The sequence below is a fragment of the Eschrichtius robustus genome, chromosome 12, assembly GCF_028021215.1.
Source record: "Eschrichtius robustus isolate mEscRob2 chromosome 12, mEscRob2.pri, whole genome shotgun sequence".
Taxonomy (NCBI): domain Eukaryota; kingdom Metazoa; phylum Chordata; class Mammalia; order Artiodactyla; family Eschrichtiidae; genus Eschrichtius; species Eschrichtius robustus.
In genome coordinates, this window is record NC_090835.1 from 94472001 (window position 1) to 94487273 (window position 15273).

The 15273-nt window shown below is 39.6% G+C and overlaps 1 protein-coding gene across 2 annotated transcripts in view; it reads left to right on the forward strand.

The window, feature by feature from the left end:
* Window positions 1-2028: 2028 nt before the first annotated feature.
* DEK (DEK proto-oncogene) overlaps window positions 2029-15273 on the forward strand; it is a 29609-nt gene continuing 16364 nt past the window's right edge. Inside the window, exons 1-7 of one of the 2 annotated variants that reach the window (XM_068557925.1) lie at window positions 2029-2512; window positions 2871-3024; window positions 6335-6436; window positions 6670-6779; window positions 8139-8233; window positions 9118-9238; window positions 13503-13691. In XM_068557925.1, coding sequence (XP_068414026.1) covers window positions 2880-3024; window positions 6335-6436; window positions 6670-6779; window positions 8139-8233; window positions 9118-9238; window positions 13503-13691 — 762 coding nt within the window. In that variant the 5' untranslated portion in view covers window positions 2029-2512; window positions 2871-2879. Of the gene's footprint in view, window positions 2513-2666; window positions 3025-6334; window positions 6437-6669; window positions 6780-8138; window positions 8234-9117; window positions 9239-13502; window positions 13692-15273 lie in introns of those variants that run through there. The other variant, XM_068557926.1, reaches the window with a different exon arrangement.

A 15273-nucleotide genomic window follows, 5' to 3' on the forward strand; every position in this document is an offset into this window, starting at 1 on the left:
CCACTAAAATGTAAACTCCTTGTAGCTGCAGGGACTTTGTCTTGTTCATCACAGTATTCTTCGCACCTAAAACAGGGCCTGATGCATAATAAGTGGTCAATAGGGATTTGCCAAATGCATGCAAACCAACATAAACTCTTATTATGAAGATTCAGAGCATCTTTCGTTTATTGCGATGCGATGGTATATTAGGATGAGACAGGTTCTTTTGGCAAAAGTTTAACAGCAGTTAAACAATTTTAACAGAAGTTTATTTCTCACTCACCGCAACTAGAGAAAGCCTGCATGCAGCAACAAAGACCCAATGCAGCCAAAAATAAAATAAATAAATAATTTATTTATTAAAAAAAAAGAGATGCATTTCTGAGGAATAATTTCCAATGAGCCCAATCTCTTGCATCTTCCCATTCATAGAAAAGCACTAAAATCATTAACTTGAGATGTCTTTTTTTTGTGATTAGCAGTCATCTTTTGATGTTTGACTACATGTTTTTGTTTGGGTTTTGTTGTTGTTGTTTTGTGGGTTTCGTTCAGCAAAAACTCCTATATATCCTGGCTCTTCCCTTACTTATTCAGAGCAGTTCCTCAGAGCTATCTGAGAGGCTGTCTCCCAGGCTATAGTCCTCAGTAAGTTCCCCGAATAAAACGTAACTCGCAGCTTCCCTGGTGGCACAGTGGTTGAGAATCTGCCTGCCAATGCAAGGGACACATGTTTGAGCCCTGGTCTGGGAAGATCCCACATGCCGTGGAGCAACTAAGCTCGTGCGCCACAACTACTGAGCCTGCGCTCCAGAGTCTGCGTGCCACAACTACTGAAGCCTGCACGCCTGGAGCCTGTGCTCTGCAACAAGAGAAGCCACCACAATGAGAAGCCAGTGCACCCCAACGAAGAGTAGCCCCTGCTCGCCGCAACTAGAGAAAAGCTCGGGCACAGCAATGAAGACCCAACGCAGCCAAAAATAAATTTATTAAAAAAAAAAAGTAACTCGCAACTTTTAGCTTGTGCATTTTTCTTTGGTGGACAACCACAAGTATTTTGAATTTTATTCCAAGTATGATGGGGAATCATTGGAGAGTCTTAGGCAAGCGAGTACCCAATCTGATAATTAAAACAAAAATACAAACAAATCACCTTGGCTGCTACGTGATTAGTAGGAGGTGGGGCTAGCAATGTGGAAGCCACCTGACCAGTGAGGGACTATGTCAAAATCCAAGCAAGAGAGTGGACAGGATCTGAGTGACATCAGTAGAGTGAAAAACGGTTTAAAATTTGAGGGTATAAGTGACAGGATTTGCTTACGTTTTCAGTAGGGGCACAAAAGGAAAAAAGAAGATTCAAAGAAAATGTCTAACTTTTGCCTTACAAACCGGAGTCCATTCAGGCAAATTTAACTGATCATATTTCTGTTAAGTTCGTCCAGTGAAAGGATCCTTTGGGCAGACAGTGGTTGAGGACTTCGGGGGGAAAAAATGAAGGGAATCAAATACAGTAAGGGGGAGCATTTGGGCGGGGGGAAGCACTGTTTTTTTTTTTTTTTAAACAAAGCCAAAAGATGAGTTTATTGCAAGGGTTTCGACCTGCAAGCCCGGAAACTCAAGGGTATGGGAGCAATGTGTTCACTTTTTTAAACGTTGAGTTTTAAAGGATTCTGCGGAGCTGGCCTAGAACTCTGGGAGAAGAGTCTGGAATGGGTGATACCGTATTTCCTCTATTACAACTAACACACATGATTTCCCCCTACATTTACAGGTCTGGAAATCTTTTTCTCTCCTGTGACTGTGAACTTTCAACGTGGTAGGGGCTTTTCCCTTGCGGTGCACCTTACAAGCGACGGGGTCCTCCGAAATACAGCAGATTCGGGAGTCATCACCAGCGTGATCTCTGGGACCCAAATGCGATCGCTCACTTAGTTATTCCCCTCAACCTCTGGGAAATACTGTAGCAGCGACTTCACGGGATGTAAACTTCTTCACCACCCTCCGACCGCCCCCTCCCGGACCCGCGGCCGCTTCTCTTTTCCGGGAACGAGCCACGGAGACAATACACATGCAGGCCCTCTAGCGTTCTTCCGCTCGGCGCCGCTTCGCCGGTCCCGGGCCCGCTCCCGCCCGCCGCCCGGGAAGCGGCGCTTTCCCGGCAGAACGCCGACCTGACGCCGGACGCCGCCGGGGCGGCCCGGGAGCGCGCGGCCCCTCTACCCGCGGCCAGGACGACCCTCGCGCCCCCGCCGCGGCCCAGCCCGCCGGGGCTTCCCACAGAGGCGCCGGCCCGCCCCGCCTCCCCCACTCCGCGCGCGCCAACTCCCAGCCCGCGGCCCTGATTGGCCGCCGCATTCCCGCTTTCCTTCCCGAACCGCCATTTTGAAAATCTTGTTGATTCTGGGCAGCCGAGAGCGCGGCGTAAGCGTCACGCCAGCGAGTGGCCGGCGCGCGTCCTGCTCGGTGCCCGTCGCCGCCTCCCGGAGCGTCCTCGTGCCCTCGCGCGCCAGGCCCGCGGCGGCCGGGACCCGTGGTGAGGGCCGCGTTGGCGAAGGAGAGGCCGAGAGGGCGCGCGGGGCCCGCCCGCACCGCCGCGGCCATTTGGACGGCGGCCTGGGGCGGGGGAGGGGACGCGGGGCGGCCGGCGGCGCGGACCGGGCGGTGGGAGGGGCGGCTAGGCGCCCGCGCTTTCCCGCCTCAGGACGGCCGGACTGCCCGCGGGGCAAGAGGGAAGCCGCCCCCGGGGAGTGAGAGCAGCAGACCGGGCTAGGCTGGGAGGCAACTTTGCGGTCAGGTTTCCCGCGGCTCCCGGGGGCGGCCGGCTGGGGCCGCCGCGTCCTTCCAGCCGGGGACGAGGGGACCGAGACGTGTGGCTTCCTCCCCGCCCGCAGGTCCACAGCATGTCCTCCTCCGGCCCTGCTGCAGAGGGAGAGGGAGCCCCCGCCCAGCCCGCGTCCGAGAAAGAGCCCGAAATGCCCGGCCCGAGAGAAGAAAGTGAAGAGGAGGACGAGGACGACGACGAGGAGGAGGAGGAGGAAGAGAAAGGTGGGGAGGAAGTCTCGTTGCTAGTGATCGATTTTACCGAAAACGGTGTTCTGGCTGTTTTTGAGCTTAGAGACGCTAAATCGGAGTGATTTTCAGTAAGAATGTTTGCGGAATTAGGGGTTTTTTTGTGTTGAGCAGTAGCAGAGAAAATAACTTTGGGAATTCCAATTAAAAAAAAAAAAAATGACTCGTTCCGTTGTTACTACTTTGGAGTGCAGTTTACTTCTCGCCAGCAAGCAGCAGAGAAGTTCATACCATTTTATCATTTGACAGGAAGTTTGTAAGTTTCAGATCTGTTTTTTTTTTTTTTTTTTGAAACTGCTAGCCTTGGAGGTTCCTAAGGTAATGTTTTATTTTTGCTAATTTAAGTACACGTCCTTTGCCTTTTGAAGTTATTGTAGGGTCCTAACTGAAAGCACATATTAAGACTTGAAAAAGTTAGTAATACGAGTCCTGGAAATATTTTAATAGTTTTAATTTATTTGCCGAACTTCAGCAGACGTTCTTTTCAAAGGCTCAGGGGAGTTACTTTCACGGGGAAACACCGGTGAAAGCTGTCGCTCCCTTAGAAAGTAGTTACATACGAAAGCAGTGAACTGTGAAAGAAAGTTAAATGAGGGCTCAGCGCTGTCTCAGTTTTGGTGTTGAGGGAGAGCGGTAGTAGCCTGTTTGGACGCACGAAACCGAGGAGCCGTAGAGAATTGAGTGGTGCGTCCGTTTATCCAGGATGCATGGGGCAGTGCCTCTGAGGTGTGCCAGCTTCCTAAACTGTTTCTAACCACTTAAAGCTCCGTGCCACAGATCTTAGCCTTCTCTCGTGGTGTTAGCCCAATCTAGGTTTGTTTAATATTTGACTACCGCTCAACCAAACTTGGGAAGAGGTTTGAGGTTTTCGTCCCAAACCCAGGTTTCACTGTCAAGTTTGTTTTTTTTTTTTTTTTTTTTTAAGTCTAAACCAGTCCACCGTCAGCACTTTTTATAAATACATTCTGGGTTGAGATTACACCGTGTGCCTTTTGTTTGTCTAAAGTGGTATGTGCTCCAAGAGGGGAAGCATGTCCACGTTTAAGTACAAAAACGCTTAGGAAAAATATGAATTATTTTTAAATTATTCATAATATAATAACTGAAAATTGGCCGCGGTATCTCACTACTAGTCCAAGACTTTCTCAGCGCTTTTTCCTCCAATTTTGGGTTTTGGATACCACCGAGATGATGAATTTCTTCACATCAGGAAGAAATTATAGAAGTCATGTAAAAATTCTATAAATGACCGGTACAGTAATGCTCGGGAGATGGATGGCAGTTTAAATTGTAATTTTTTTTTTCACATGAAAATTAAAAAAAAAAATTATCCCCAGGCAGTTCTATAGTTGTCCTAATTTATTATTGTTCTCCTTTTCCTCATTTGAGGTGTTTGTGGAGCAGTTGAAATTGTGGGTGTTTTTATCCTACTTGGCCCTGAAAATTTAACTCTACTACTGAGGCATCATAGAAACAAGACACTGAAATTTGTGCCAAGTAAGGGGGTGAATTGACTTAGCTTGGCAGTGGTTTGGGGAGTGAGGGGGAGGGCGGTAGGAGATGCCTTGTAAAAGATGACTCCTAGGTTCTGTCTTTGGCAGCTGGGTGGATAGTACTGCCATTTTCTGAAAGATAGAATTCATGAAGGTGAGTGAGTTTGGAGATGATGATGACTTCTGTTTTGGATGCACTGAGTTTGGTGCCTGTAGGACATGAAGTAGTGGAGCTGTTCACTTGACAGCCTGAAGCTCAGGAGAAGGCTCTGGGCTGGAGGTGGACCAGGAAAGTCATTAGCTTATAGATGGTAATCAGCAGCAAGCAAAGGGCTTCTGTCACGCAGGGAAAGGGAGCGGAGTGGTCACCGGCGTTGCTTTAGAGGGCTTTCTCTTCATGCTACACTCCATTGCCAGCATACCCCTGCTGGAATCCCTTTCTTTTTACTAATTCTTTGTGGGCAGATCCTTACATCTCCAAATCTTACCTGTCCTTCAAAGCCAGATCCAATGTTTTGGTCCTTTTTCCATAATCCAAAAAGAATTACTCTTTCATCAACTCACAGAACTTTCAATTTTATCTTTCTTAAAGTGTTATCATCTTCTACCTTGGAGTATATTTGTGTCTCATGGACTCCAGTAGACATGATCTCTTTCAAGAAATATTCAGTTTCTTCATCATCTGTTGATGCCTCCTTAGTATCTAGTGCCACTTGGCACAAAACAGGCACGCAGGTGAATGAATGGAAGGACTTCCAACAATCTATAGTGTCCTCTTATTTTTCTGACTTTATCTCAGTCAGAAAGTAAATGGGTTTTAGAAGATCCAGCCAAGGGACTACCCTGGTGGCTCAGTGGTTAAGAATCTGCCTGCCAATGCAGGGGACACGGGTTCGATCCCTGGTCCAGGAAGATCCCACATGCCTCAGAGCAGCTAAGCCCATGTGCCGCAACTACTGAGCCTGCGAGCCACAACTACTGAAGCCAGTGGGCCTAGAGCCCGTGCTCCGCAACAAGAGAAGCCACCGCAACGAGAAGCTGGCACACTGCAGCTAGAGAGAGCCTGTGCGCAGCAATGAAGACCCAACACAGCCAAAAATAAAAAAAAGAAAATCCAGCATAATGTTTAAATTGTAAAATATATATATTACCTAGCTTAGAAAAAAAAGGCAGTCCGGATTAAACATTGCAAAACTTTTTTACAGGGTTTTATGACCATTATTATGAACATCATTTATTGAGCTACAAAGTAATGCCCTCCCAATTGATTGCCTTAAATGTAAACTTGTAGAATTTTACCCTAGCCATAGTAACTCCAGGCTGCTCTGCCTTACTGTTGTTTTTCTTCTGTCAGCTTACTAAATTATTGCTTTGCTCTGAATATCTCTTGAAGTTCTTATAATCTCAATCTAAACTTGCTGTTTTCTGATGTACGGTAAATGGAATCCCAATTAATAGAATTATGTCTAGTCAAATCGTAGGTTTAATGAGCACCTTGGCGATTTTTCACAAATAAAATGACTGGACTTCCATAGCAATAATTGTAGCTGGATAGAAGTATGTTTGCTTTCTGATTTTTTTTTTTAAACTGGTTCCCCTGTGGGGTTGCCAGGTAAGTAAAGTGTTACTTTTAAAAAACTTCAGTGATGCTATTAACTTATCAAGTATTTTCATCTCTGTTGTATCATTTGCTTCTCAAAATCATGCTCAGGAGAAGAGTTTATGTTTATGTAAAAAAGTTAATACCTTCTTTAAGCTTTTTGTTATTTAAGAAGTATTAAATTAATTTCTAGAAAAGAGTCTCATCGTGGAAGGCAAGAGGGAAAAGAAAAAAGTAGAGAGGTTGACAATGCAAGTCTCTTCCTTGCAAAGAGAGCCATTTACAATTGCACAAGGTAAGTTTATGTTCCTTTCATTTTATAGTGAAAACGCCTAAATGTACAAAATGATGGATAGCAGTGCTTATTAGTTTTTAGTGTTTACTAAGTAGCAATATATAACCGGTGTAATTCTATTTAATTTGCCCTATTAGAGCAGAAGTTATATGTAAATTATGCTGTAAAAATAATTCTTATTAAATTAAATGTTCTAACACATAATGGGTATTTAACATGGTATTTTTTCCTAGGAAAGGGGCAGAAACTTTGTGAAATTGAAAGGATACATTTTTTTCTGAGTAAGAAGAAAACGGATGAACTTAGGAATCTACATAAACTGCTTTACAACAGACCAGGCACAGTAAGACCTTTTTTATACCTTTTACCTAGTAGTATACTTATGTGTTAAAATACTTCACAATAGAAGCATAATTTTAGTTCTGGAAAGGACTTAAGCAATCAACTAGATCAATCTCCATACCCTACAAAAGTGAGCCAGCCAACACACTGTTGAATGAGTTATCACAGGACACGTAGCTGGATATTAGCCATTAGTATTTTAACATCCAGGGCTCTTTATACTGTAGTTGTTTTTAAGGCAAACTGAAATTTCACATTGTGAAATCAAAATTATGATGATTTTAGTGATTTTAACTGTATTAGAAGAAATTTATTTTTTGGATTTTTAAAAAACTAATTTATATTTATTTATTTATTTAACTGCGCTGGGTCTTAGTTGCGGCACACGGGATCTAGTTCCCTGACCAGGGATCAAACCCAGGCCCCCTGTATTGGGAGCACGAAGTCTTAACCACTGGACCACGAGGGAAGTCCCTTTTTTGGATGTTTCTAACCATTCAGAAATAAATGATACAGCATATTGTATCTCATTTTGAGGAAATATCTGTTAAACTAGGTGGTAATTTTTTGCCAATGTTAGAATAAATCAGTGTTTCATTTACTGAATTACTATACTGTACACACAACTTCAGTATTCCATATAAGTGAGGAGACTTTGCTTTGAGCTGTGAGTGGGCAAAGTAAAGTTTGACATTGTTTGACTGTCTGAAGCATGGTAAAATTTATTTTCATGTGTGTTACCTCATTCGACCCTGACAACAATCTAATCTACACAAGTCCCATTACTGCTAAATGGGATTAACTTTTGGAGGTGCTCTGTTCTTTACTTTTTAAGGAATCAATCCTTGACTTTCTGTTGGAAAATAAGAAATATTACTAGTAACTTGTATTATTTAAGGAAAGGATGTCATTTTTTTTTTAATGTTATTTATTTATTTTGGCCGCACCGCACGGCTTGTGGGATCTTAGTTCCCTGACCAGGGACTGAACCCGGGCCCTTGGCAGTGAGAGCACGGAGCCCTAACCGCTGGACCGCCAGGGAGTAGTCTGTCTTTTTAGTAACTTTCCACATCCCCTGGTGCTGTCAGATAACATTTAGTTGTGGTTTTATAATTACTAGTAAAAATTCCCAGATGAAATACATTTCAATTCAAGTTGTTATTTTCAAAGAATTGAGTTTGTGAACACTTTATAATGTTAATATTTTAGTAGCAAATACAGTTTTCCAATGTGAAGAAAAAATGTTGAATACACCAATATTATAATGTGGAGACAGGTGTGAAAATAAAGGTGTTGGCTTTGAAATTTGTGTACATTACTGGGTAATAAGTAGCATTAATGATAGGAGAAACATTTTCAGGTGTCCTCATTAAAGAAGAATGTGGGTCAGTTCAGTGGATTTCCATTTGAAAAAGGAAGTATCCAATATAAAAAGAAGGAAGAAATGTTGAAAAAGTAAGTTATTTTTATAAATATCATAGTTAATGTGCTTCAAACTTAATTTTAAACATTTAAATATAACTGCCCTTACGTTTTCAGTGGACTGCTGATTCTTTGCTTTAAATTCCAAGACCATGTCATCATAAAGTATTAACTATTTCCGATAAATAGCGGCTGTCAAGATTATTGAAAACTCAAAGACATTTCTGTTTCTTAGAAGAATGATACAGGTAAATCATTCACACAGTACAAAATTCAGGAGGTCCAAAGGAAATGTAGTGAAAACTCTTCCATTCCTGTTCCCTGTCAGCCACTCTGTTCTCCCACTTATAGGTACCATTTAAACTATTTTGAAGTTAATCAATTTGATAGAAATCATTTCCATCCTAATGCAAACAAGATGATATATTCTTTAAAAAAATTTTTTTTAATGAGATGATATATTCTTATAAGAGTTTTTGTTTGTTAAGTCCCCTGTAGTTTAAAAACTCTAAGTATTAAAGGTCATTACCTATACCTTGTTTGAGACATTGTCAGTAGGAATACTCAGGGGAAAATGTATTGTTTAATCACCAGCCAGAAGAATTAACAAGTTTGTGAATTTTATAGTATTGAAAACTTTTTACGTTATATTTCAGTGAACTAAGTGAATTTATTTTCATACCACCTTTAAGACTTAATTGGTAAATGATGTTTTCCATTTATTAATAATTACATCTGGTTGTATTTTGTGCAGTAGTCACGATTATCGGGAGTACTTCTGAGATTCAGAGAAACATTGGCTGTCTTCTTAATGTTTGTGGCTGAGCCAGTTTGGTTAGCTGTTATCTTTATATTGTGGAGAATGTTTATAAACTTTCCTACGTAATCACATTGGTTTCTTCCATTATCTGTTTCAGATTTAGAAATGCCATGTTAAAGAGCATCTGCGAGGTTCTTGATTTGGAGCGATCAGGTGTAAATAGTGAACTGGTGAAAAGGATCTTGAATTTCTTAATGCATCCAAAGCCTTCTGGCAAAGTGAGGATCACTTTTTACTATTTCAGTAACAAATCAGTTATTTGTAGTGTCTCCATTCTCTTTTTTTCTGGAACATTTTAATTAGCATTGCTGTCAACATTCAGTAATATCTTTTACATTCAAAGAATGTGCCTTCCGTGGACATACCTGCAACAGTTTCATGATAGAAATAACAGAGAAGGCATACGGATGTGTTTTCCCTTATCAGATGTAAAGGATGTAAGATTAAGAAAAATAATTGTTAACTAAATGTCAAATGGGACAGAAATACAAAGGAAGTATCCAGAGTTATGTATCTACAAGGCACTTGAAGAACAGAAACAGGTTGAGCTGAGGGTGAGGTGTTGGGCTGGTGAGAGTGTGCAACCTGTAATCAGATCAGGAAAGGCAAGGTGGTGTATTAGAGCTGGATATTTACTAGATACTGGAATAAGGTTATGAAAAAGTGACAGAAAAAAGCTGGCTCTTTGAAGTTTCTTGGACTGTATTTCCAGAATCATCAGGAGAGCCCAGGAGCTGGACAGGGAAGTAAAAGTCTTACAGTTTTCACTACTCTTCTAAAATCTGGATTAGGTTTGCCCTGATTGTTTAACAGTAACAAAGGACATCACTGAGTTGAAATGTTTATTGAAGTGTTAATTATATGACCTTGCATTTTCAGTTTGTTTTCAATCTTTTAGCAGATATTTTCATATTTTCTCATTTTGATAGGAAAGAAATTGGGAAGAGATCTAGAGGGCCTAGGAGTTCAGGGGAATACCATCAGTGAGGGGAGATGGGCATTAAGATTAGAAACCAGAAAATAGCTCTGGGACTTTTTGTCTGCTCTTGGTCCTGTTGACCATTAGCTGGATAGTGATACCTAAGGATATTTTTGTCATACAGCTACAAACTGAAGGCGTATGGTAATGGGGAAGGAGGGGTTCTAGTTGATTTATTTAAAAGGTGAGTTTGAACACTATTTCCCCAGAAGCAATTACTAAGTTGCCTGAGTTGTGAGGGATATGTTTATATTCAACGTTTCCTCGGTGATTTTCAAATGTGTTAGTTTCAAGACCCAATTACCCTCTTAAAATCAATGAGGACCTCAAGAGCTTTTGTTTATGTGGGTTATTTTGATATTTACTGTATTCTAAATTAAAACTGAAAAATTCTAAAATAACGACAGGCTCACTACATGTTAACAAAAGTAATATTTTGTATGAAAAATAACTATACAAAATTTTAATGAGAAGAATGGCATTCTGTTTTTGCAAATCTGTTTATGTCTGGCTTAAGAGACGACAGCTCTATTCTCATTTGCTTCTGCATTTCCTTCTGTTGCAATGTATTGATTTGCTTGAAGTACATGAAGAAAATCCAGCCACACACAGCTGTGTATCTAGAAAAAGGAGGGATATTTTTAAAACCCTTTCAGATAATTGTGGATAGTCTCCTTTGATATAACACCAAAACTCCACAATGGGGAGGTTCTTAAAGGTTAGTTGTAATGTATCTAAAACCATGTTAATAAACTTGGACCTTTTACCTATGCATGATTTTGTAATATGCACTCTCCACTTGGAAAATGTTGGTTCCCTGAATTATGCATATCTTCCAAATGCTGGCGCATTTCACTGAACACTGTCAAAAAGTCACATTCATTAATATAACCATCGTCTCATCAGAAAAAAAAATCTTTAGGTATTGGGAGGCTGTCAGGTCCATGATAGTGGATGTGAACTTTCCAAAATTTTCATTTTCACTTGAAATTTATCATGGGCAATAAATACTGTCAGTTTTTTTTTGAGGTGACAGGCTCACATTTATTTTTGAGACTATGTCTATCACCTAAGTCTGAATAGGCATAGTTTTTAAATTATTCTTTTAAAAATGATATTCCATGAAAAAATGTAGCTTAGTTCACTGCTCAGTTGTGCAAGTGCTTTTCCTTGAGAAGATCAGTGAACTTCCTTATGTAGCCAAAGTACTCTATGTGTACCTCCCATTTTGTTACACAGATGTTATAAAGACATGTACTCAAAGGTTGAGAGTTAACACAGTATTTACTGTTTCATCAAGAACCGGTGTGTGGTTGTGAGGAGTATAATGACTACAAACACAGTTTGCTGCCTCCATCTCGATAAGGTACCAGTAGGTTTACCCACCTTTGCTTTCTGCACAATTACTACAAATGTCAACGCAGTGAAAAGAGCGAATAAATAATGCCTTGCTATTATTATGAAAATAGTTCTGACCTTTTGATTTCTGGAAAGGTCTCAGGAAACCGCAGGTTCCATGAACCAGACTTTGAGAACCACTGTTTTATCCTTTTTTATGGAATCTTACTCTTAATTATATCCATTTTTCATATCTGATTCTGTGATGATTACTCCTTAATCTAATGGTATCAATCTCAAGCTATTTTCTGTGCTACCATATGCTTCCATCATTTAAGGAAAACACTATAAAGTCATTAATACTAATTTTTTCTGCTTTAGAATAGTCTTAAAATTATTGATTTAACATTGTTTTACTATCTTTTTGTACTTCTAGCTTGACTGTTAATCAGATTTTGTTTCCAAAAAGGGATGATGCTCTTGACATTGGATTCTGATTAATAGATTCAGCTATTTTTAGAACCAGTATAGGAAAGCTCTAAGGCATTTATATATTATTAATTTTTTAAAATGAAAGTCTCTTCATTTATTTTTAGAAGTTGCATTTTCTTGATTGGTTTCTTGAATGATACAGCATTCTTTCATTTTCTTGTATAAATTTATCTAGCATCCATTCCAGTTCTCATCTTACTGGTTTCCCATACAGATTATATTCCTATTACCTGCATCTGGTTCCTGAGCTGACATAGTGAGGGATATCACATTTTTCAAATATATTCATGTCTTGGATTTCATTTAGTGAGTAGTGAGAGTTTGGGTGGTGAGTTACCTTTTCTCCAAACAAGCATATCGAAGAATTTATCCAGATGGATTTGGTTCCTGGTAATAGGTGGTAATTGCAGTAGTTCACATAACAAGGTTATCTGTATACATTCTAGGAGGTTTCTTGTGGAGAACCTCTCTGAGAAATATCTTTGGTCCACTAACTTATTTTCTGGAGGTACCTACATTGGCTGTTTCCCAGTCTGTCTTTAGAGAAGGGTAGGTTGTGTGGGCAAGCTAGAGGCTGTCCTGTGGGTCGTAGATAGCCTGAAAATGCCACATTACACAAAGCAGCCACCTTTTCTTAATTTTTGTACAGGTAACAGTGACCCCTAAGACTGAAAGTTCCTGGAAGAGAAGGGACCTGTGGTTCTGCTAGTTTCATGAGAGATAGCTTAAAGTTACCAATAACATTTACACAGTCGCGTATCTTAAGGTTACGTTACAGAATTTTCCTTATTGTAGAAAATAACATAGGCAAAAATAAAGACAAAAGATGCCCGTGATTTTAGAAGTAAATAATTTTAATTCCTTAGTCTTTGTCTTTTCAGATCCTTTATGCAAGTTTATTTTATAGTTTTCAATTTCAGAAGTTAGTAAGTACTCCCCTAAGAAAGCATTTAAAAATTAAATTTGTTAATCAAATTATTTTCCTCATGTGATCTCTGCTTTTTAAATATACATGGTTTACTTTAATTGAATATCAAAGTAATGGCAGTGGTACTTATTTTGTGGTTCTTAATTCGTTTCATAATTAACATACTCAACACTTATTGCATATTTAAAATCATCAGTGAGAATATAATCCTGGCATTATTGAAAGTAGAACCCATAGGTAATATGAATATAAACTATATGTTTCATAAATTCAAGATATGTAAAGTGAGGTTTTATTTCCTTTATGGATGATTCCTCCTGGTCGATTAGTGGGTCCCCTAAAGCAAGAAGGCAGTGATAGTTTTAATGCTTGTAGGAGTGAAATATATAGCAAGTCTAACTGAAAATATTGTCTTGATGAAGTGTAAACAAATACCTGAACTTAACACAGTGTGCACTTGGGCTTCTAGTCCCATATCAGAATGTAGAACACAGACTTCTTTCAAATATGTGAAGTCTCTTGCCTAGAACCTAAGGTTCTAAAAAAATGGAAGGGTATTGGTAGTGCAGACAAAAAGGTTGACTTGACACATGAAGTTAAAGATGAGTTATTCTCTGTAAAGCTGCTAAGCTTGGAAATAAAATTTCTTGAGACAGGAACAAGAAGAGTTGAGAAGTAGTTATCAAAAAGAGGTGATTGACTTGGAAATATAATACCTCATTGATGTTATCCTTATTTTACGCAGCCATTGCCAAAATCTAAAAAAACTTCTAGCAAAGGCAACAAGAAGGAACGGAACAGTTCTGGAATGTCCAGGAAAGCTAAGCGAACCAAATGTCCTGAAATTCTGTCAGATGAATCTAGCAGTGATGAAGAGGAAAAGAAAAACAAAGAAGAGTCTTCAGATGATGAAGATAAAGAAAGTGAAGAGGAGGTAAAATGTTGGGGTTTTTTCCTCATTTCTTTCCATGGAGAGAAGTTAAATACTCCTGCTATATAATAGATTAAGACAGAAGGCATAGATTTGAAGGAACTATGTATGTACCATGTTGGTTTTTAATTCCAAAGACACAGAAATGATTACGTGTAAACCCTTTCTTTCCCTTAAGGAGCTTTTAGTTTTATTGCCATGCCAGAGTGTAAGAGTTGGAAAAGAATGAGGTTGATGTGCACTAGGTTTGAGCTGGACCTTGAAGACTAGAGTACGTAAATAAAGGGCGAGGAGTGCATATCCTGACAGGAACACAAAGGAGATTTTTAAAGAAATTTTTCATAGTATATTAATTTATGATTGACTTGTACCATTTTATTCTGCTTTATGCAAAAAGCAAGGGGTTTAAGGACCACCCTTTTATCTCAGTTTGGGATTATTTAATGACACTAGTGGCATTTGAAGTTTATTTAATTGGTGGGCAAATTTTGTGTCACTTAGGAATGCCCGTCATTTTCTTTTACTTGGGAGTATTTATAAAACGTTGAGAATATTTAGTTTCCGAAGAAAAACTTTGGGAAGAGGAGAGCTGCTGAACCATGTAAGGGGTTAGCTTTACCCTCTCCTTAATATGTATCTTCAATCAAGTAGATGAGGAAGAGGGTACAAGGAGATGATTTCCTGTTATTGTTAACAGTGTTTTGCTGGCTCTATTCTAACTTGTTTTAGTGCTCTCTTTAATGATCAAAACTTGATCTGTAAATTGGGTAATCCCCCTTGTCTTATGTAGGGGCTTGATTAATGTGGCTTGACATTTTGGACCAAGATGATTCTTTGGTGTTGGAGGGCTGTCTTGTGCATTGCAGAGTGTTTGCCCACTAGATGCCGGTAGCACATCCCTGCCCCCAGCCTCCAGCTGTGAAAACCAAAACTGTCTCTAGACATTGCCAAATGTCCCCTGAGGGCAAAATCACCTTCAGTTGATAACTGCTGGATTAGAGAGAATAAAGATGTGGTGAACTGTGATTTTATAGGTGTGCATTTTGTGTAACTTGTCTTTAGGTATTTAAAATCCGTGCTTGTTTTAATGTCAGATTATAAATAAAGACTTCTATAAAGCTAAGTATAGAATGCTTCATAATTTTAAAAAGGATACTACAGATCCAGCAGGTGTTTCATAACTAGTATCTTAATATATTTTTGGTGTGAAGGAAGATGAGTAATCTGAGCACTAGGGTTTTTATGGAATAGATTTTAAGGACATGTAGGAGGAAAACGTGTTATTTATATGTGAATATAAATAGTAGCAATTTTGCAGTAATAGATTTCCTCATTCAGCAAATTTTTGGTTATCTACTATTGTGTATTCACTACGCTTCCCAAGACCTTTTTAAAGGCAGACTTAAAGCATGAAATGTTGTCGTAGAATGTAAACATCTAATTTTTTTTGTAGAAGCAAGATGATTAGGAGCATGGCCTTTGGAAACTGGGTTCAAATCCCAGCTGTACTCTGATTATCACTGTTTGACTTTGGGCAAGTTACTTATAAATTCTGTACCTCAGTTTCCCATCTTTAAAATGGGGA